The sequence below is a fragment of the Stylophora pistillata genome, chromosome 2 (genome assembly GCF_964205215.1).
Source record: "Stylophora pistillata chromosome 2, jaStyPist1.2, whole genome shotgun sequence".
Lineage (NCBI taxonomy): Eukaryota > Metazoa > Cnidaria > Anthozoa > Scleractinia > Pocilloporidae > Stylophora > Stylophora pistillata.
In genome coordinates, this window is record NC_142520.1 from 1,339,701 (window position 1) to 1,362,766 (window position 23,066).

The 23,066-nt window shown below is 38.9% G+C and overlaps 2 protein-coding genes across 4 annotated transcripts in view; one reads left to right on the forward strand and one right to left on the reverse strand.

Annotated features, from left to right (window-relative positions):
* LOC111343428 (KICSTOR subunit 2) overlaps nt 1-11,476 on the forward strand; it is a 67,292-nt gene extending 55,816 nt beyond the window's left edge. Inside the window, exons 1-13 of one of the 2 annotated variants that reach the window (XM_088751345.1) lie at nt 638-759; nt 1,372-1,490; nt 2,042-2,185; nt 2,753-2,916; nt 4,082-4,165; nt 4,388-4,441; nt 5,119-5,257; nt 6,147-6,263; nt 7,548-7,642; nt 8,175-8,337; nt 9,029-9,127; nt 9,240-9,351; nt 10,029-11,476. In XM_088751345.1, coding sequence (XP_088607471.1) covers nt 750-759; nt 1,372-1,490; nt 2,042-2,185; nt 2,753-2,916; nt 4,082-4,165; nt 4,388-4,441; nt 5,119-5,257; nt 6,147-6,263; nt 7,548-7,642; nt 8,175-8,337; nt 9,029-9,127; nt 9,240-9,351; nt 10,029-10,093 — 1,365 coding nt within the window. In that variant the 5' untranslated portion in view covers nt 638-749 and the 3' untranslated portion in view covers nt 10,094-11,476. Of the gene's footprint in view, nt 1-637; nt 760-1,371; nt 1,491-2,041; nt 2,186-2,752; nt 2,917-4,081; nt 4,166-4,387; nt 4,442-5,118; nt 5,258-6,146; nt 6,264-7,547; nt 7,643-8,174; nt 8,338-9,028; nt 9,128-9,239; nt 9,352-10,028 lie in introns of those variants that run through there. The other variant, XM_088751344.1, reaches the window with a different exon arrangement.
* A 2,848-nt stretch (nt 11,477-14,324) lies between these two features.
* Nucleotides 14,325-22,701, reverse strand: LOC111343425 (ZP domain-containing protein). Of its 2 annotated transcripts, none has more exons than XM_022950597.2 (5): nt 22,336-22,701; nt 18,277-18,645; nt 16,971-17,196; nt 16,358-16,650; nt 14,325-16,169 (listed from the first exon to the last, which is right to left on the reverse strand). In XM_022950597.2, exons 1-5 carry the CDS (start codon nt 22,418-22,420, stop codon nt 16,081-16,083), a joined length of 1,062 nt encoding a protein of 353 aa, XP_022806332.2. In that variant the 5' UTR covers nt 22,421-22,701; the 3' UTR covers nt 14,325-16,080. The 2 variants fall into 2 exon arrangements, with proteins under 2 accessions (XP_022806332.2, XP_022806334.2); XM_022950599.2 differs by lacking the exon at nt 22,336-22,701 and adding an exon at nt 20,397-20,567.
* Nucleotides 22,702-23,066: the final 365 nt, after the last annotated feature.

A 23,066-nucleotide genomic window follows, 5' to 3' on the forward strand; every position in this document is an offset into this window, starting at 1 on the left:
CAAAATACACCTTTATAAAAACGGCGATAAAACTCATACCAAAGAGAATTACGAGAAACTTTTTATATGCTTTTATTATGCAGTTATATTGCAATTGCTGTGCAAAGTGTGATGGTGAATGGACTTGTTTAGCGCTACCAACATCTTTCTAAAGTTGCGTGACGATTTGACCGTTTAGGCAAGGCGAAAACGGCTATTTTGGCGATTTTTCAAACTTTTTAAATTTCAGCCGGAAAAAAAATCGCTGAAACTTTAAAATATTTTTTCAAAGCTAGTTCACAGAAAGGGATGTTTTGGTAAAATAAAAAAAAAATGCGAGTTTTCGTCACTGATTTTCGATCCTCGAAATATTCTGGCGGCTTCTCCTAAAATATCCTCAACCGAAGAGCCAGCAAACACTATGAGTATCCACAGAATTAGAAATGTTGGCGAACTTGTCATACTCCTTCATCCATATTCACAAAATATTACAAAAAGGTGTCGATCGTCCAGTGAAACCTCGCAGAAACGCGTCGAAAACTCTACAAATGGCGCCGAACGCGACAAACTAATTCCGCTCGCGCATACGCAGACAAAATGCCATGTGACCTGGCGAGTAAGAAGCGAGAGACTGGTATGCCTACAAGGCTTGGTTGCATGTCCTAAACAAAGATGGCGGACGCTTTTGCAGTACCCTGAGAAGATTTAGATGTGAAAGGAGATGTTTGTTTCCTAGGAATGCTTTGAATTGTCTTGAAAAAAATATCAAAATGGAATCAGGTAAGCATAACTCAGTTGTTCTTCGATGTTCTTTGGGTTAAGCATTTTTTTGTGGAATTTTTCGAGGGTGCGCGTAGAAGTAAACGGAAGTGGTGACGGATTTCGTTTGTTTGTTTAGCCTAGTTAGACTTAAAGGATTGCAGTTTTCATTTATTTTCCAACACTAGAACCCGGTATGAATACCTTGATAATCTTGTTTCAGTAAGTAAGTAAGTAAGTAAGTAACTTTATTTAGCCACATATCGCATATGAGCGAATAGCTCGTTTAAATGCAAATGTGCCAATACCCACCCAACCCACCCCAGGGGAGGACATCCATCACACAGTAATCTCGTGCGTGGGAAATTAACGTCTCCTGCCCCTAACCCTGCAGGAGACGGGACCTCCATTTATTCGTCCCTATCCGAGAAGACTAGAATATCTAACCATTTCTTGATGTTAAAGAAAGGAAGCATATTCTTCTCAGTTAATTTTTAAGACCCTGAGTGTTGGTCCGGCCGGTATTGAACTCTCGACCTCCCGCAAAGCAGTCCGGCACTCTCCCAATTGAGCTAACCAGGCGGCGGTTCAGAATCGGATTGCAGTGCAATGACGTTTTGCTTATATTTTCAGAGAAGAGAGGCGCCAGTCCTTCTCCAAGCATACCACCTATCTCTAGAGAACAAGCTTTACTGGAGACATTTTTTCATGCCCTCAGTCAGTTTGCCTTTGACAAGGCAAAAGATCAAGTGGTAATGTTCTGTGAATTTTTTTTTTGTGTGTGTGTGATTCTTAACTCTCCACTCTAGCTGCCACGTAAAGTTCCATGTAGAATAGTCACAAGACTTTGGTCTTAGATCAAGATTAAAACTTCTACCTGATAAGTTTGGGTAGTATTATCAACAGTTTGTTAGAGAAAGTATGTGTGAACTAGGGAGAAATTACATGTTAATCACCTCTGGGAGTTTAAGGGTTAATCACAAGTGTTGTAGTTCAATTTTATCCTTTTAATAATTTAATTTTAATAATTCACCACTATCGTCTAGGTTTTCACTGAAGTTAATCTTCCTTGGTCTCCCAAAATGGACTTCCTTGCTGGATTGAAATGTGCCTTTTTCTATAGTGAATCCATACAGACTATGAATATTTCTTGGTACAAAGAGTGGGATAAAATCAAACATAGCTGTGCCCCTTTGGGTAGCTGAGTCTTAAGTCAGAGCAGCAGAATTTGTATGTGATGGTGGAAACTGAAACTGCTGTGAAGTGACAGTAACTTTATATTTGTGGTTATTTTCTCTTGTAGGAGAAAGAGAAGGAAACAAAAAGACTGCCACTGGTATACAGTACACCATGGTCTTCACTGCTTGTCACCCTGTCACATCTGGCCATGGCGGAAAAGACATACTTCTCTTTTCCTTTTATTGCCAAGAAGTTCTTCAGAAAAGATGTATGTAAGAAAAGCTGACCAGATTTAATGCTTGACTGACAATTCTAAAGAAACTGTGGTGTTGTGTCGGAGGGGGTAATAAGGTAATTTGGTTATATCAACTAAGTTGAAATTGTAAATTGGCCACCGTAACGAATAAAAAAGCTGACATTTTGAGCTTTAGCCCTTCCCCACTCACTCTGACGAAGGGCTAACGCTCGAAACGTCAGCTTTTTTATTAGTTATGGTGGCCAATTTACAATTTCAACTCAGTTGATATAACCAAAAGACAAATAATTCCTTGCCTTACTCTTACAATGACCTCACTGAGGCTGTCAAAATGTCAGTCACCTCCGTCAACTAAATAACCATCATTTTTAGGACCACTCTCACTTGAACAATGAGACTTTACAATCTTTTAGACAGAAAATGACTAATGAGGGTTTTAAAAAATGATTTCAGTAACCTGACTTTGATACAAAGTAGGTGTCACTAGAGGTCAAAGGCTCCTCTGCCAACGAAGGCTCTGGGAGCCACATGCATTCTGATTTGATTCATTGAGTTGAAATCTGTTTATTTTGTTCACAGCCTGTAAGGGACAACTTCAAAACTCTGATAATAGAGTTCAAAAGAATAGAAGAAACAACCCACAGTTGCACTTCCTCAGGGTCCCTGCTGGAAGGAAGTTTGTTGGCTGAGCTGTGCAGACATTTGTGTCAATTTTCGCAAGCTAGGCAGGAGTTAATTGACTTGTATCTTTTGGTAAAGTTCTAAAGGCTTGATCACTCAGTTGAAAGTGTTATGGAGAAGGCTGTTTATTCTTGTTGTATGGTTCTTTGGTGTGATTCTCTTTGAGGAGTCGATGAACGTGCCTTTTTTCAGTTCATATCAAAATGACCATCCATATTCCTGGTCAAGACTTTGTACTAAGGTGCTCAACTCCACCCTCCCTTGATTAAATTAAATATTCTCCCTTTGAGCTGTTATGTATTTTCTTGAAAAACAGGGATCAATATCTGTAGCTGAGCAACAACAGACCCACACCCCTCCCTCCTCTTAACCTACATTAACCCTACATGTAACTGTTACCAGTGGACTATTGTTTGGTTGGGGAGTGGTGGGTGTGTAGTTTGTCAGATATAGACATTGATCCAGTCACAGTTTGGAAAGTGTTTTATCATGATATCCTCCCTTAACTGTTCAGTTTCTGTTTTCTTGTCACCTATTTTCTGGATATTGAGTTTAATGATAATGATAATGATTTATTTTAACTCGGCTTGATTTTACAAGGTATATAGGTTAAATTTACATAGCAACTAAACACAGTTCAGCAAAGGAAAAAAGAGAAAAAGATCTAGCAATAAAGTAGTTAGCGAGTTAGGATCATCCAAATAGCAAAGGCTAATCTAGTGGATGACCCCTAATTATAAGATACATTCAAGGGAAAGCAAAGCTAAGAATGAATTTTTTTTTCTTTTTTTAAATAAAAAAAGAAAAAAAAAGTGTTACTTTATGTACTAAAGTAGATAATTAAAAAAAGTAACAATTAAGTATAGAGTTTTTCAGGGCTTTACGAAATATTCTAAGAGAATTTGAATTAGTTATACTTATAGGTAAGGAATTCCAAAGGCGAGGGCCAGTGAATTTTATGGACCGTAGGCCATATTGAGTAGTATTAACTGAGGCTACATAAAGATTTCTGTTACATGATTGCCTCAATGAATAGGAATGAACAGAGAATGTAAATTTGAAATATTTACTGAAACAAAATTAATATTTTGCAGTGTAAGGAGAAGTGAAAACACAATGATGTCAATACCTTGCAATAGCCAAATGAAATGATATTTTCTTAGAAATAAAGTTAACAGAACATGTTACATTTGTACTATATTCCTTGACTGAAAATGCTAATTACAGTTACGAGGCAATGGCAATGATGGGATCGGCCACAAATGTTAAATATACAGACTTGTCTAACATGATTGATGAGATCTGTCAAAGGTTTGTAATTCTTTCAACTACCAAGTCAATGTTTGGTGCATAAACACAATGGTGTTTATGTCACAAAATACTAAGCAATGCATACATACAAACAGGGTAAAACATCGGTGAGGGTATCCACATGTGTCATGTGGTACTGGGACAAAGTGTGGTCAGAATTATAACCTGGTCTCTTTGTAACAACCAGCTCAAAGTTAATCAAGTTGATATGTTTCTTTGCAGACACAGTAAGGGTTTCCATCATCCTATTTTGGATTCTCTTAAATCAAGCTTCAGGTATGTGAGTCAGATGCGCCTTTTGTAGTTTATTTTCACTGCAGCATATGTAAGACTCTGATAGTGGGTACATTGTGTGATGTTGCTATTGAACAATAATTATTCCCCAAAGGCAAAGTAATTATTGTTGAATAATCCCCAAGAGATATGATGCAATCCTCATCAAATCATGGTGCATGCATCTCTATAATCACTAGTCAGAACAATTACTCTAGCATGGTAAGTATTATTAAAAATTCTAAATCTTTGCTATGAAAGAAACAAAAAAAGTTACTTGACGTGACATAACAAGTGTCTGTATCCATACATTCACCATGTGGTGGCCGGGTCATCTGTATTTTTGTGACAGTACCATTTGCCATAATTGTATTTGCCAGTTTGGCTTTTATATATGAGATTTCTTGCCATTCCACATTCACCAGGTATATAAAATGAAGGTTCTTAAGCTTGGCTTGCTTGACTTGAACCAATGCTGTCAAGCATTAAATGAGGTGACCACAGCATCAGGGCCAACCTGCGGACCTCCTGGCTCATGTCTTTCTCAGGAAACCCTCATAGCATTTAAATCATGTTTACTATATTTGCACCTCACATTTATCTATCCCCAACTTTAAACATTAATTAATTAACAAGTCAAACTTTGAAAGCTCATCAAGATTTTGTATTTCCTCATCTAGTTATGAAGTGGAAATTTTATCCAATTTGTTAAAAGCTCAGTGCGACATGGCAGACTGGAAATTTCTCCCATCCCTTCTTCACCTTCATGAAAGCTATGTCAAATTGTCCTCTTGGTGTCAGTTTCTCCCACCAGGAGAGGTTAGTGTTTTTAAAACTTGTTACGTCTCTTTAAATCTTTAACTCCCAAGATCTGATTTTTAATTCTCCCCTCCAGCTGTCCTCTTCTCATGTAAATTGGGTAAGAGAATTTGGTGAAGTAAATCAAGATAACAACTCAACCTATTCGCTCCGATGAAGGGCTAACGCTCAAAACGTTAGCTTTTATAATCATTACGGTGGCCAATTTACCATGTCAACTTTGTTGATATATTCAAATTATTTTGTTACCCCCACCGATGCAGCCCCAAACAGTTTCTTTAGAAACTATCAGCCTTTAATTCTACCTCAGTTAAGTTTGAGTATTCTCATTACCTGTTTTCTGGATAAAGTATGGATGTTATAGTGAGAAGTTACTTGTTAATCACTTCACGGAGTTTGAGGGTTAAAAGTATTGGATTTAAAGCTAACAACAGTTGATCTTCATGGCCATTGACAATTCAAATTGTCTTAATACTGCTGGTGAAGCTCCAAAGATCAGGGTATATGCTTGAAGGGCCATTGAACCAGTTTGAGTCCAAAGAAATATGATCACTATTGCAGGGTAATTATTCCTTAGCTTGATAGGAGGCCATCATTATTAATAGTGCAAGACAAGCAATTATTTGCTGGTGAGCAGGTCTGAGATGGTTAGGTGCCAGTGAATTATTATTATTAGTAGTGCCAAGGGTCTGGTACTACAGTACAATAATGACTGTCCTACAGTGTACCTCCAACAGGCCTCTTGCTGGCTTGCTTTGCTCTAGAACTCGGATTTGCTCTTGGGTGAAGAAACACCTGTGTTGTGGATGGTTTGATTTAGGCCTGTTCTTATGCTGACCATTTCTTGACTATAAAACAAATGATTGATTCTGTATCGACAACCTCCCAGCTATCAACTTCACTCGCAAGAAAGAAGTCAATATTCAGCAGCACTCCAAAGAAACATGTTGAGGCACCTTTTCTTTATCAGTGGCTTGGAAAACTGCAGGATGCATTAGTTTCAAAGGTAAAAATGCCACATTCATGTACATGTTATCTGTCTTTGTAACTCATATTGAGATATAGGGTTCAAAAAATGATGATGTCAATAATGATGATGATATTAGTGATCACTGTATAAGTTTCATTTTTTCTTAACCCTTAATAGCGCAGCATCAGTCTGCATATTCTCCATACTGTTCTCTGTACATCAGTCTGCATATTCTCCATACTGTTCTCTATACATTACCTAAGGACCTTTTCACCCTAACATCAGTCTGCATATTCTCCATACTGTTCTCTGTACATTTCCCAAGGCACTGACAGGAGTATTATTTTGTGCATCAATCAAGAGCTTCCTTAGCTAACGATCATTTCCTCTTGGCCCTCATGTTTTATTCGCAAGTGATAATGTAAGGTGAATTTTGGTGCTCGTCACTCTTGTTGCTTAAAGGGTCAATATAATGTGCCCTGGATGCAAATCATTCATTAAACCACGTTAAACTATAAATTCATATTTGTCTCTTTTGCCATTTAACTTCCAAGATCTGATTGTTGATTCTCCCCTTTAGCTGCTACACATTTTGTTGTAAATTAGTTTCAAGAATTTAGTGTTAGATCAAGATACACAGTAACTGTTAGTAATAACTTCTACCTGATATTAGTTTGAGTATTCTCATTACCTGTTTGCTGGATAATGTGGGGTTATTACACGACTCAGGCAGTCAGAGGGCCAATAACTAAAATCAACCAATCAAAATCCTCTATTGCCGGTCAATATTCTCTCAGTATTGGACCGGGCACTGTCCCGAATGGTCCCGAATGATACCACACTAAGCCTTGTGTCCCTTTGAACTTCAGTCATGTAATAAATCTCTTATTAACCAAGCTTGCCCAGGACCATACTGGAAGAATATCTTCCCTCGGTCTTTTTTGTACGGACCTCGTTGCACTCGGTCCATACTGTCAAGACCTCAGGCCGATATTCTCCCAGTACGGCTCTCGCGCTTGGTTAATAAGATATAAATTTAAAGGGAGAAGTTACATTTTAATCACTTTTGGAAGTGAAAGGGTTAAACCACATGTTGCAGTAATATATATATATATATTTTTTAATTGAGTTTCATATTGACAAACAAATGACAATTACATCAATCGATTGATCAATCTGAGGTAGGCTTAAAACAAAATACAAGACTCCTTACAAATAAGCCACCTTTTATAACAACATAAAATTTAAAAAAAAAATCTTAAACTTAGGCTATTTTCAAAGTTACTCTACTTATGACACACTTTTACTACTTTTTTTCAGTTCACTCTTTATTTCTACAACATACTTGAAAGACAAACCACACCAATCGACATGAAGTCAGTAATTTCACGGGCCAGTGCTGATTATGTCGGAAGGTAAGTGTTACATCATGCATTATGGTGGCCAATATGCCATTCATTATTGTGTTTACTGCTTTTGTACCTGCACCAAGTTCATGAGAAGATCTTTATTTTTTACCTGAGTGCTTTCACCCCCAAGATCTGAAAGCTAATTCTCCTAACTGGTGACCATACAAACCTTGGTTGCCTATTCCTGAGAATTCAGTGTTCTATCAAGACACTATCCCCTGGTTGATAATTTTCTTAATTCTCGTTCACTATCTTATTGACATTTTAATAAAAATTGTAAGGAGACTATATGTTGGTCATTCCAGGGGTGTGAAAGGGTCACTCCTTTGACGCCCCTAAGAATTACCAGCATCTAATTTCTCCTTACAATATCACCTGAGAATCACACATTATGGTCATGAGAATTAAGGAAATGATCACTGGCTAAAGAAGCTCTTGATTGACAATTGAAGTCTCCTTGTCAAGAGAAAAGGCATACTGGTGTTCTGATGTAGAGGTTTCGTTAAGCCTCTGTTTTGAAATCTTTGTGTTTTTTCAGGATCATGGCATTCATTCGTCGCTCAGATGCATTTAGTGTCAATATGTTACTGGATACTCATCAGTTGGAGCAGTACCAGGGACATGGATACCACCTTCCGTTTGATATTAAGGAGAAACCCTCTGGCTTGGGGGCTTTTCCTGCCATCTTTTCATTCCCTGGGGTAAGTAACATGTACCAGGGGGTATGGTCAATACTGGATTTGGTACTGGACCTTTGAATGTAAAATGCATAAGCAGATGAACAATTACATGTTGAATAAAGAGGTTTTCCTTGACTCTGGTATTGATTTTTGCCTTTCTCTCGGGTCCAGTCTTTCTCGTTCCTCCCCGAGAAGTGGGTTCAGGGAGGAGCACAGGCTCCGGTTCCTGAACAGCAGCTGGTAAATAAGCTTACTGATATCATTATGATATTTCTACGTAAAAACCAACATACTGTAATGGTTAGGAAGGGACTTTAAAGAACCGTTGCAATTCTTGCAAAGAGCTGAAACTTTGATAGATAGATAGATAGTTTATTTGAAAAAAATTGCAACCGAAGGTTGAATTACGTATTTATTTAATACAAATTTGGTCCTGGTGTTGTTGCCTGGCCTTGTTCTTTGTCGTACAGGCCCCCAGCTGTAAAAGCTCAACTGGACCAGCCTGTCTAAATGATGCAAACAAATGATTAATAAATGAGTGACAGCTCAGTTTGGATTTAGTTCAATAATCTTTGGATATTTGTCGTAAACTGCACCTATGCCTGTCCCTTAAAAAATTCAGAGATTAATTTACAAAACGTGATCAGAGGGGAAAAAGGGATTTTAAGAACAAAAGGGCTAACAAACTTTCTTTTTCTTTCTTTCTTGACAGGACCGGCCTGTAGGGCATTGGCCAAATATCGTGTCTATACTCCTTGATAAAGTTCATGAACTCAACACCATGGAGAAAATTGTGTTCTTCTTTGATAATGTATGCCTATTGCAAATGCATTTAGTAACTTCACCATCTAGATTTAACTTATTCTACCTGATTTCTACTCAAGTTTTTCATTTTCTTACTTGTCTGTTTGTTTACTTTTCAGCGTGTCCAGAGCACATATTTCTTGACCAGAGTGGATCCGCGCTTGACTCTGGTTGTTATATTCAACAGCAAAAGATCAGAGAAGGACTCTTATGTTACCACGTTTCTTACAGGTAAGTGAATGAACAGTGTGACTTGGTGGAAGCATTCATTCATGAGAAACATTCCCCACTTGAAAAAACAGCCACCAAGTTGAATTCAGTTGATCCCGTAAACTAAAATGCATGGCCATTATTTGCCTTCTATTAAACTCTGGTGCTTTGTTGGTGGGAGATTTTACATGATAAATTGAATCTAGTTGATAGTGTGACTTTGCAATCGTAAAAAAGTTCGGTAAAGCTGGAATTTTGAGTGGGAGCCTTTCTCCAGGGCAACTTGTTTGTCGATGACATAACTCTTTACAGTGGCCATTCACATTATTTATTAACTCAGTTGATAGACCAACTTATCTTGTATCACCCTTACAGATAATTTTCAGTAATTTTGCTACTATCAGCTGACTAGGAATCCCTGTGTTCTCAAACAGTCCTAGTTCTCTTCGGCAAACAATTTTGAGTCGAGCTGGGTTCTGCTGTAGTTTCTTTACCAGTTCTCCTTGGCAAACAATTTTGAGTCGAGCTGGGTTCTGCTGTAGTTTCTTTACCACTGAGCAGCGCTCCAATCCTCTCATCCATGTTACTAATTTATAGTTTTAGGTCACCACATGGCGACTTTTTGAGCTTGGAACTCTATTGATTAGTGAAAGTGTGAGTGGGTGTTAATAAAATTTTGGTTCTTGCTTCCAATGTAGAAACAGCGACCCTTCTGAGAAACACAAAAGTCTTCGCTATGCTTAAACAAGGGGGAAAGAATTGAACATAGAGAAATATCCTCTTTGAAGCTGTACTTCTACCACTTCAAGAAGAAATGGAGTACAGAAGTTGAAAGAAAAACTGAAAAGAAGACTTGATATCACATGTAGTTAAACAAAACATTGTTTTAAAATACCACTAAAGGAGAGACAATCGATTTATTGAAGTAACAAATTGATCTTGAATTTGAAGTAGTGTACATTTAATTTTGATAAGAAATCTGAGTCCATTAAATAGTGAAAAATGCTCTTCTTCCACCTAATTAAACCATTTACCCTAAGCTACCACGTTTGCCTTCATCTACCCAAAGTTAGCCTCGTTTACCATGTTAACCCACATCCACTCTTAGCTACCAAGTTTGCCCACAGCCACGTTCTACCACATTCATCAACGTCTACCCGAAGTTAACCTTGTCCCACCAGGACAAAAGACAAAGGTGTCCGGTTCGATCGCACCATGGTTAGATCGCTCCACTCGAAAGTTTGATAGCTCCATCAAATAAGTTACTTCGCTCCCAACTTAAGTTACTTCACTCCCAACTTAAGTTACTTCGCTCCCAACTTAAGTACTTCGCTGCATGTTGTAATGTGATGTATTACTTACAACTGATCTTTAAAGATTATAGGTGATGATGTGTCGGGCGACGATTCGAGTACATCGCATTCACTCTTTCCTTCAGATTAGCCACCGAGCTACCGATGTATGATGTATAGCGATGATGGAATAAATGATCGTGGAATAAATCGTAACGTTATGGTCTGAAGTGTATGGAAGTGTATGGAAGTGTATCGCCTTCACCACAAACTAACTTATCTACCGAGACTTGCAGGCCAAGATCTTCGATCTCTGGGATCAAATTATACGAGTCAAACCAGAAATCCGCCTGACAGCTACTCAGAGCCTGTTCGTTCTTGAATGGTCCAGTTTAGAGAGCAGCAGACAACCCAAACATCACAAACAAACGGCTCCTCTAGGAGCCACCAAATGAAATAAAGTAAATTACCAACAATGACTAGGATTGCTTTCGAAACGTCAAACTAAGACCCGAGCGAGACTGAGTTCGACTTCGGTTAAAAATGGCGAGTCTTTCTTCGTGTTACAACACTCTTTTTCGTCCTTCTTTCTTCTTATCAAGCTTCCACCTTGGTTCTCTACATGGGGCGAAGTAACTTATGTTGGGAGGGAAGTAACTTAATTGATGGAGCGATCTAACTTTTGGTGGGAGCGATCTAACCATGGTGCGATCAAACCGTAATTCGAGACAAAATACACACTCTAGTTTTACAGGAATTCAAACTGTGTCAAACTCTAATCAGAGAAATCATGTTTGATGCGTTTAAAACGCACATTACTCTACACTTGAACTAAATAAAAGACCATAACGATCGACTCTGTCAATGCGTGCCTGTTACAATAATGATACATATCAGTGGAAATATAATTTAAATCAGAGGATACCGACAGCAATAGTGCATTCTCGTCTAGTAAACAATCTCATGTTGACCTTGTAAAGGACGGTCAACGTCTCTCGGCTCATAACACCATACCCTGTTTAGGACAGGTTCTGACCCTGTTTAGGACGGAGGCGTGTAAATTGTATACCCTGTTGAATACAGCGAGGCCAAAAAAATCCATGCCCTGTCCGGCGGCACGTCCCCGTATAGCCCAAATAAGGGAGTACCCCCGGGGGCCTGATACGGGTTTTCCGAATCAATATGATACCAAGTGCGATACTGACGTTTTTCTCTGATATTAATATCGATATCGATACCGATAATGTGACGTCAGTGAATTGAATGGTAAGTCACGTGACTTGATTGACGAAATTATGGGGCTATCTCAGCTCAGATTGTCATGCGGTGTTCAGTACTCTATAGAAGAATTAACAAGACAGTAGGGACTTTACGCAGTCAGGACGGCAACGCCACGGAAGACGTCGATTAAAGAACGAGTTTCTAATTTTAGTTAGAATTTCGAAAATGGCTGCATGAGTTTACCGTCTCATAGGGCGCCAGACCTCAAACTCAACATAGCGCATAAAAGTAGCGTTGAGTTTCAAATGTAAATTAAAATAATTTGCCGCCGCGCTTTCGCTTCGCAGACGAGGCAAATTTGAGTGATTTCACGTTGTTGTTTTGAAAGGATGGCTAAAAAATGTACAAAGTTTTAAAATGCACGTGCTGGGCAATTGTTCTGCCAATTAGATCTATTGTTTTTCCACGTTCTCGTTGCCGTAGCCGTCGTGGTTTGCTTAAAGTCCCTATTAAAACGTTTAAAACCGGATCAAAGACGTACTAAATCGGAACTCGCGGTTTTCGATCAGTTCACTCCACTGAGCCCTGATTCTTTTCGGCTTCCAAAGCCAAAACGCGCCAGATTTACCCTACTTCAAAACAAGACTTAGAAAAAAAAATCAGAACTTTGAAAATAAAGACTACTAATCTCTGAGGAATTCTATTCTTATCGCTATTGTTTTCATTAACAAAGACTGAATGCATAATTATGTATGGGGTTATATGGAATTCTTGCCCACAGATGTTACAGATATTAAGAGGGACATTGAACTGGTAGCTGCCTGGTTGCGAAATAAAAGGGTTGCCTTCTTTTCTACTCCTAAAGTATTGGATCTCGATCAGTTCCGAACCTATGTAGGCTGCGTCGGTGGGAGTAACGAAATAATTTGGATATATCAACATAGTTCAAGTGGTAAATTGGCCACCGTAACGATTACAAAAGCTGACGTTTCGAGCGTTAGCCCTTCGTCGGAGCGAAAAATAAGTTTTGGTCTTTCCTTTGCCATTACACATTTGAATTTCAGAAAAGGTACACAGTGATTTTACTCGATGTTAGGAGTACCTTTAGCTCCTAGGTGACAAGTCATTGACTAGTTGGGTTTGGACCTGAGGGAATCCTTCTCATACAAAGCCTAGTGAAGCCCACCAACCCCCCCCCCCCTCTCCCAATTAGAATGTAATAAAGACTCCAGGACAACTATCAGGTTAGCAAGGTTGGTGTAAAGTAGATAGAAGTTTCAACATTTGAAGTTATAAATTATACAAACTAGACAGATGCAAAGCAATGAATAAAAGCTTACTTCATTTTTTTCCGTGCAGTAATGGATGATTACTTTGGATTCATAACTAGCCCCAACCAGCACAACTTATGACTCTTTCAATCCCCAACCTCATTCCCAGGGCCTTCTCCCTTAGTTGGGGGTCGAAAATGCCCTGGGAACGAAGTTGTTCAATCCCAAGATCTTCTCACCGTCTCCCATACAATTCTTATGATGTTAGTTTGGGGAATTTTATTTAATGGATCAATTGAGGAACCTATATATAACCCCCAAACTGATATTTCTCTTTATTCTCATCACTTGTCTGCCTGATATTGCACTGATTTTGTTAGGAGAAGCTGTGTCAGGTCACTCCTGAAAATGAAAGGGTTATGGAGAGGTATATTGACTAAACATTGATTCATTTCTCATTTTCCCAGCATACATTGGTTGGGTTTCCTGTGACCTGGTATGGTCTCCCATAGCTTTCCCAAGAAACAGTGCAAATTTTGTAACCTCACCACTTTGGATATTGATTACATAGAGACAACATTGACTGAACTAGATATTACTAGGGTTCAAAATTATTTTGCTCGTATACTTCTTCTTGATACTTGCAGCAACTCAGCATTTACAATTATTATATTCTTATCAAAATAGCGTTTCTCATCGTTATTTTCAGCATAAAAGCTTGGTAAAATTTTCCTCATCGTAACGTTTCCATCCCTTTCGGGACTACCCAATACTTGTCACGGTTTAAACTTTGTATAACACGCAAAAACAGTTACCGGAGAGAAATGTTGGCCATTTCTCTTGAAGTTTTTTTAAAAAGATGTACACAAACCATGCTAGCTCTTCAAAATCTAGTGAAGTAGGCCTTCAGGAAGCGTGTTGCGTGATGGCTGTGAAGAGCGTGTTGCTTGATGGCTGTGAAGAGCGTGTTGCGTGATGGCTGTGAAGAGCGTGTTGCGTGATGTCTGTAAAGGAGACTAAGTCACCAGCGGAAGCTGGGTAAGTTAAGGATGTGTGAAATTTAGAAAAAGAGCGAAAATATAACACAAATCTGTACTATTCAAAGGGCAAAAGGTGTTACAAAACATTTCCAAAATTTCTGTAACGCATAAGCTACTTCCCCTCACATGATTCGCAAACCAGTGCCGAACTTTCGTCATGAACAAAACAGTTCACAAAAATTATTTAATTTTTATAACACACTTGCTACAATCAGTTCATTTAAAAAACTTAATCTACAATCGATTTTTCCTCATGAAATCGCGATGTTAGTCGGACTTTGGTGAGAAAAATAGATAATGACAAAGATAGTGTTATTGAACATAACAATTCATGGCCATTAAAGCTTACGCTTACCGCAATCCCAAAAAACGGCTGCGAGGGAGTCTAACCGCCTCCCGGTTAGCTCAATGGATAGAGCACTGGACTGTTGTGCGGGAGGACGAGGGTTCGAGCCCCGGCCGGACCAACACTCAAGGTCTTAAAATAATTGAGAAGAATATGCTACCTTTCTATAACATCAAGAAATGGTTAGATATTCTAGTCTTCTCGGATAGGGACGACTAAATGGAGGTCCCGTCTCCAGCAGGGTTAGGGGTAGGAGACGTTAATTTCCCATGCACGAGATTATTGTGTGATGGATGTCCTCCCCTGAGGTGGGATGGGTGGGACTACTTAGCACATGCACGTTCTTAGGAGCTTTGCTGTAAGCTCTTTAGTGTTCAACGTGGATAAATATACTTACTTAATTATGCTTCCCAGCTGTATTGCGGAAATGATTGCGAATGATTAAGGATTGATTATATATATAAATTAAAAAGTCATGGGATAAGATATATTGTGTAGTACGGCCCTGCCTTCACAACTATAAAATCATTGTTACTCAACACCCAGAGCGCGTAAAGCAGGCGCGTGGGCGAAAAATTGAAAAATCGGTCCTCTCATTTTTCTTGGCGCGGCGTTCGCATGCCTTGGACAAGCCCTACTTAGCATTTTTAAGAGTAACGCATAAAAACAACCTTTGATAAATATTTTTCGAGAAAAAAAATATCTACGTTTCTAAACTTCGACAGAAGTAAATTACTACAGCGGCGCATAACTTGAATCATCATTAAATTCTTCGTACTTCTTAAAATTGTTTTAAATAATTTGCTACCTAGTTTTGAGGCTAAATACACATTGATTGACGATAAATACCAAACGTTCCTATTGAGGGACGAACTGTTTTACCTTCGTAACCTCCAGCCGAATTTCTTTCCTTTGTTACTTTCTGAGTGAACTTTTACTGGTAGGCATAATTCACCGACATTCATCTATCGCCTAAGCGAGGGGAGGGGCAGAAGATTATTTTTTTTTGGGGGGGGGGGAGAGTGTGACATGGTTTTCACGGGGAACAGAGGGGGTTGAGTTGTCGCCAATAAGAGTATAAATGTGGGACTATAGATAATTGACTGCCAATTGACCTTCAATGAGGAAAGGGGGTTGGGGAATTGGGGAATCATAAGAATATTGCAGGGGCCCTATGGAGGGATCAAGTAAATTTTATCGTGATACAATCAAAATATCCCGACCCCCATCCCCCACCTGGCGATAAATAATGAACAGTTCCTAAGGAAGATCTTTTTTTCTCTCTCTCTCTCTTCGTTTCTAAATTTCTAAGTGTTAATCTGACTCTTATTTACACTCTCATCTCCTCATATCACGTTATAATCACTCTCCCTCTTACCTCACACTATAATTATTTTATGTAACTACCATCCCTGATTTCGTTTTAGTTTAACTTCCTACAAAACAGTACCACAGTACCAATCTGCCGTATCTTTTCTAAATTCTTTCCTTGCTTTATAAAATTTGGCGCGAGTTATTGTCAGTCATCTTACTTTCACGACTCCAACTATGATTGGCGGTGATGAGTGATTCACAGTTGATTACATCAGCGAAAGGAACGCCAAGAAGAACGACAGTAGCACTGCTCGGATCTCAAGTGTAACTTGCGTGGATTGGGAACGAGTCTCGTCTTAAAGCAAAGAAAACGGATATATTAGGGCGGAATATTAAAATTACAAATAAAAAGAGTTTATCAAATTTTCAGCTGTAGACGATAACTAAAAAGGAAATGATAAAGAAGGCTTTAATGATTCAGTCTTCGACAGAAATCAAACTCGTGCCTCCTCTTTACTTCGAACTCTCAGTCTTAACACGAACCTTTTTGCGGTGGTTGAACTTCAAGTCTGTCGGTAAGGATCTTCAACGGACCCAAAGAAGTAACTCCCTTGCGCTGATCTCGATTCGTTTCATCCCGCCGTCTTCTACTACTGCCAGAGTCTTTGGTGCAACCTTCGGCACAACGCGTTTTGTTCACGGAGTTATGAGCGCAGACGAGCACTTCACAGTGAAGATATACCACCTCAGACTCCTCCATTTTAAATGCTTCAAAACTGAACCGCTGATAAACTGAATCCGATGCTTTGTAGTTTAAGTAGTTTGTCTCAGGGCAACTGAAGAAAAAATGAAAAGAGGGTTAGGTCCCATGGCCTTTTCCCTTGTTTTGAACGAGCTCTATGAGCTCCTTGAAGCTACGTGGGTAAATAAAGTATTGATTGATTGATTGATTGATTGATTGATGGGGCCCCACCCCCAAGTAAGAGAAACGGCCGTGGGAACGAGGTTGTAACGCCCGCTTAATGGTACAGAGCTCTTTGTTAAAGAGTTGTTAATTTTTTAGAAAGGGTTGCAAAGCAATAAAATACATTTGCAAGGGTTTTTTCAAACTGTTTACATATTCTAGCCTAACAACATGAAATAATTTAACCCTTACCCTTCCTTTATCAGCCAGTAGACTTCTGAGTCGTTCGCGTTAGCATTCGGCGTTGGTGTTGCCCAGCAGTTTTCGAGAAGCATGGACAAGCCTGACGCATTGGATTTCACTCTCACTTGCAGATAAACACTTTCACTGACATGCACCTTCACTGGGAACTGAGTATACTGGCTGATGTATTTGTCTGTTTGGAACATGTTGGTTTCAAACGTGAAGTTCCCAAATTCTAACCAATGAGAGAGCAAAGAGAGAAAAACAATAAGAAATGATACGTTATAAAAACTTCAATTAATCCAAATTTTACCAACGACATTTTAACCTTCCGGCCCCTTAGGGGTAAGTAGCGGCGAGAACGATATTGTAATTTAGAATGTAAGGTGTCTCCAAGGTTACAACTTTCGGGTTAAGGTCAGTATCTGAGAAACTACGCACTTACCCCTCCCCTAATCCAACAACAGTCAACTGATAACAAGGTGGGGTTAGTATCGGGTTAGTGGGGGGTGGGGGAGGTGAACAGTTGCTCAGACACAGACTTTCATCCCAACTTTGGGATGGAAAAAGGTCATCATTTCAAATCCTGAATGCACTCACACTGTACAGTAGAATCCCTATTATTTGAACCCTCGTTTTCTTGAATTTCGTGATAGTTTTAACCAAAAATGACTTCCCTTTCCCAGTAAAAAACTAAATTTTGCTCTGACTTTTCACACCTCCTGATACAATAAAATCCCAAACTGTCCTCCATTCGATGCTGAAAAACTGCGATTTTACCCCCGATTCATCGACAATTTCATTTACCTCAGGAGATTCTAAAATCGCTGTGGTTAAGTTTATCTTTCGCTGTTTAAACTATAAATCCGTGGCAGACATGTAGCTCCAATTCGCTCCAGCCGATCTGGCGATTTTTTAAAGAAACGAAAGGACAAAACATCACAGTATGGGGAAGAAAACTTCAACGCACTTGCCTTTTAGGGAATTCGTGCGCATCAATTTCTGAGCCTAAATTTCACTCCCAAGACCTCATTAGTCATTCTCCTTCCTCAACCTTGTTCCCAGGGCCTTTCCCTAGGTTGGGGGTGGAGTTGCCCCACCCTAGCTAAGGGAAAAGGCCCTGGGAACGAGGTTGTCTCCTTACTGTCCGTCATACAATTCTTATGATGACAGTTTAGAGGATTTGGTATCGGGTCAACTAATAATTCCCTGGATAATTGATATTTTTCTTTAATTTCATCACTTGCATTGATATTGTAAGGAGAAAAATCTGTCTTGGTCACTCATGGGAATTACCTAGTTAACAAAGACTTACCTGTTGGTGGTTCAACAATGACTTTTGCGTCAGGTTTGAAGGAATGCAACATTATTTTAGCAGTTGTGTAGTATAAGCAATGCAGGCGAAACTGGTAAGCAGGTTCTCGTGCGATGGAAGATCTACCTTTGAGATCCGCGTACACTTCGTTGCGAAACCCAAGTAATCTGCCCTCTGGACCGGCCTTGGTGCCACACCCACCCAGAGGTGCTCTGATCACCATAATGGAGCTGTTGTGAAAATGAGGACCACAACTGCGGTCTGTGAGGCGGAGAGTGGCTGGGTCGATCTTTGCATAGTGCTTTCGTATTAAAGTCAATTCCATGTAATCTGCCTTACAGCGCACGCGCAAACCTGGATAACCGTTGCCTAAAATAAAAGACGTTTAACGTTATTTAGCTGTATGCTTCACAACACAAATATGAAGAAGAACTTTATTTTGACAGATATAACGAAAGAGGAAGGGAAGGCTTTTTCTTCGGGTTCCCCCAATCTTCCCGCTAACTCGACCCGCTCTTTCCTCGAGTCAACCCACTATCACCTTTTATTTCCTACTACGAGTGGGCGCCAAGATCCAGCAAGGCGGGGTAAACACAGCTGTCAAAACTCTGCGCATGTGCAAAAGTGGAAATGACTTGGTAGCGTGCTTTCAGGCTGTCAAAACCAAGTTGTCTCACAGGAGTTACAAGCAGCATCACGAGCCAGTAAGTCACTGCGTTTTAAAAGCGAATAACTTTTCTTGTAAAGCTCAAAACAGAATGATAAATCAACAGGATACCCGTGTTTGAATAAGCTTAATGTTCGAAAAGGCTCGAGTTTTACTTTTCTTTATATTTTTTACCATTTCCAGATTTCTATGAACGTTTCAATTTTATCAATTATTTTGCGTGACAGCAGTTGTTTCTGATGTTTTCCGTTGAAATTTCGCGCGGGCAATATTTGGCATGCGGCCAGGCAGAATTGATCCCCTCGCGCATGACAAACATTTGACCGCTGTATCGTAGTTTCAGATTTATGGTCACATGCGTGTGCGAAGAGACACACAAGGAAAACGGCGTGCCTTCTTTTTTGCATGGGCCTCGACTTAATGTACTTGACCCAGTTGCCTAGCTCGCGTCTAGCCATGTTCAACACCTTTCAACTTCACCTGCATTGGTCACCAAAGGCCCTTTAAGAAAGTTAACGAAACTTGTCCGATAAAAATTCCTGCCTGAAATGTCAACTACACATGATAACACAATTCTACCCTCTATTATTAATTAAGAAACACAATTACAGTGAAGTCAATGATGTGCTTTTAAGATGTAAACATTTTAGTAAGTTTTGACAGAATTTCGTTTCTTTTTCCTTTGGATTGGTTCAAATTTAATGAAATGTTCTCAGGAAGTTTAACGAGCGCGTAAACAAAGTGTCTTAGCTCCTGCAAATAACATTAATTGGAATGAATGATTGATTGATTACAAATTGAGATTAATGGCATGGTAAACACTTCGAGGCCTGCTTTTCTTAAAAGTTCTATGGGAGAAACCAAATTAACAGTTCACAGGCATGACATTCACAGCATGAAAAACAAATCTATCAGTTGTAGGCCATCGTACTGTGAATAGTTTAAAAATACTATGAAGAGATTACTACTAACTTACATCTGCTCAGCATTGGTGCTACGTCAAAATACCGGAAAAACACTCGCCATAGTTAATGTTGTGATATTCAGCTAAGCTTAAACTTGTAGCAAGCAAGACTAAGAATATTTCACAGTAAGAATATCGCTTTCTCTCAAGCAGAAACTTCATATTTCTGTTCAAAAGAACTGAAAAACAAGAGGACATTGCGACCAGCTGTTCGCCTGAACTAACACAGTATGCGCTAGAAAGCTCAGTGAAGTATTGCCTGCAATACTCTCTCCTTTGTGTCGTATGGTACTAATAAAATAATCCGACAGACTCGCAGAGGGCTTGTTGGTGATTTGTTTTTTGTTTAACGAAGCACTTCAAATTTTTCCCTTCCGTGATGCCTAGCCATCATAAAGAACTTCACAAGCAATCCAATAAAGCTTCTAACACTTTGAACCATTTCTGAAAGCTGTAAGAACTCTACTACAATAAAATTTAAGTGAATACCTTTAGCAGGATATTGAAGTTTCGCCGACCATTATCAATATCCCTTCACTAAGTCAATCTTTTCGAGAATCTACATACAAAGAGGTCTGCTTGGCGACCTGTTTCTGAAATGATAATGGCAATTTAAAACCCAAATTTCATGGGAAAATTTTTTAGCTGAAAGCGTATTTTCGAAGCGAAGTTTAAGTATTAAGATTGCAATTAGACGACATCAGGTGTTACAGCGGCCGTGGCAGTTTCTAGACAAAAATTTGTGAGTATAATTTTGTACTTACATCAAAAAAATAACACAATAACATTCTTAGAAGCCAACATGTTCTCAATTAGCGGATTTATAAAAATTGAAAAATTGACGAGCCGGTAGTACTAATATTGAAAAAGAGCGACAAAGACCGTACTTTACGCGATCGACTTTAAACCGCAGATTAGGTGAAATCTTTTGTCTTTTACTTGGGTGTGCGTTAGAACAAATCCATAAAGACCATTTTAACATATTTATGCATTAATTTTCCATGCATGACAGAATTTACTAGACTGCTCGAGCACTAGACGCTAATAGCTTCATATTGCATGGTGGCAGCGTCTAGATTTTTTGTCGCAAAATGATTTTCGTAGAATACAAGAAACAAACATTGTTCTTAAGTATAAATAAAAACTTATTATTTTGGTCTCACGAGGTCGAAATCTTTCGGCATTAGAAACATTTTACGATGCACACTTTTCAGTTGGATTTCATTATCGAAGCACTTAATGTAAAACGATCTTCGAAGCATAAAAGAAATATAATATAGTCATAAAGTATTAAAGGAAAACCTCTTACGCTAGTGTCACGATGTCAAAATCTTTTGGCAATGGAAGCCATGCACAATACATATCTTTCAGTATGATTTTTTACACTCACTAGCGAAACACTCGCTAATTTGAATGAATGTCAATATATATATATATAAGTGCCAAACATAGCTTTTCACAAATGTTTTGATTCTTTCAAAATACTGAAAACCCTTAATTTGTCCAATCTGCCAACAACTTGCCTCTATCGTCATTGAGTATCTTTCACCGACAGCTTATTGAATATTAAACTTTCATTAGAATTCGTCGTTGGATAAAATGCTTTCTTTGTAAGAAACAATTCAAGCTTGTAGAAGTCAATCACAGTTCTAAACAATGTCTGAGAAGAAGAACGCTTAAAGATAGTTGTTCTCTGCCACGAAGCATAGCACATTTTAATGTTTGCGATGTGTGTTGAGTCACGTTACCACAGAAAGGTGCCAAAACAGACATCGCGGCTTAACGATAACACCAGTGTTCGTTCGTTGTCGAATAACACAACAGCGCTTGCCGGGCAATGCATTTATTATTTACCTATAAAGAGAAATTTTCTCATCTGTACTACATTTTGTAGTAAAAGTATGATGGCAAAGTGCACTTGTTTAAAACGAAGACAAAAAGAATATGTGGGTTTAAGAAATGTACAACGCAAACACACTGTTTGTTTGATGTTGAGAATTGTATACAGACATACGAACGAAATTGCGACTGTTATAAGTAGAGCTAAAAAACGGATGCCCTTGAGAGAAATTAGCTCTTAAATGCATAGGTTTCACAGCGAAATGCGACGAAACGGAAGCATAAAAAACGCAGTAGCCGCTAAACATAGGTAGCAAGATAATTTCAAAATTATGTTTGCGATCAAACAAGAGCTTTTTCTGCCGAATCGTAGGGTGCTCGCCACAGGAGAAACTTAAAATAAACCGAATAATTGTATCAGCTCAAGTGAAGTCCACACAAAATACTAGCGTGAAATAATTCAAAATTTGCTTTCTCAAAATGAACGCGTATTATTCGAAACAAGAGCACAGAAGGCGCAACTTCGAGTCATGAATTTCACGCGAGGGTCGTTTATATTAAATCTCACTCCTTTACAATCTTTACTTACTAGCTTGAACTGTCACGACAGTCAAAAGAGCCCAGAAAATCCAGGAAAAACATTTCCTGAGGATGCTTGTCGTGTTGGGAACCATGTCCAAAACCAGTGACACTAATTCCAAGTTGCTCGCGGCAAATTCCCAATGTAGTCAACAAAAACCTTCTCCCACAACGAAAGCGTCACCAACTCTTGTAAAGCCTGTATAGCAAAGCTTTTTAGAAAAACAATGCCTGGCAGCACAAATCTGAAACTGTATACTAGAACACTGCAACGCTATTATCTCATTAAACTCTACCACATAAAGCGACAAATCGCATCAGTGAAAGTGTCCGATTGGAAGCGTGTCTTTAATATTTTTTCAGTCAACACGAGTCGAGGTAACACCCGCTGACCTGCTTTCTTTGTCACGCGGTTTCGTCACTCGAACTTTCCTGCGGCATTAGATCACGGATTGACTTAGACACCTTTACAACAATAACTATGATAATTTTGATATGCATAAACACTGGAGAAAATATCAGATGCGCAAAATTTTAAAACATCGAAAGTAGCTTCCATTTCAAATAACTTATTAAAAAAAAAAAAAAAAAAAAGGAAAAGAAAAACAGAGTCAAGTTACTAATTACTTCCATACGGACTACGACCAAGCTAAAGCGAAGCTAAATTTTTAACAATGGACGCGACTGAAAATATCGCACAGAACCCACTGAAACAAAAGAGCAAGTGCCAGAAAAAATGTG

Coding starts and splice junctions, on each gene's coding strand:
- LOC111343425 (XM_022950597.2), bottom strand. CDS start 22,420: ATGGTTCCCAACACGACAAGCATCCTCAGGAAATGTTTTTCCTGGATT. Junction 18,646..22,335: donor TGTCGTGACAGTTCAAGCTA/GTAAGTAAAGAT, acceptor CTTTTATTTTAG/GCAACGGTTATCCAGGTTTG. Junction 16,651..16,970: donor TACTGGCTGATAAAGGAAGG/GTAAGGGTTAAA, acceptor TTTTTTCTTCAG/TTGCCCTGAGACAAACTACT.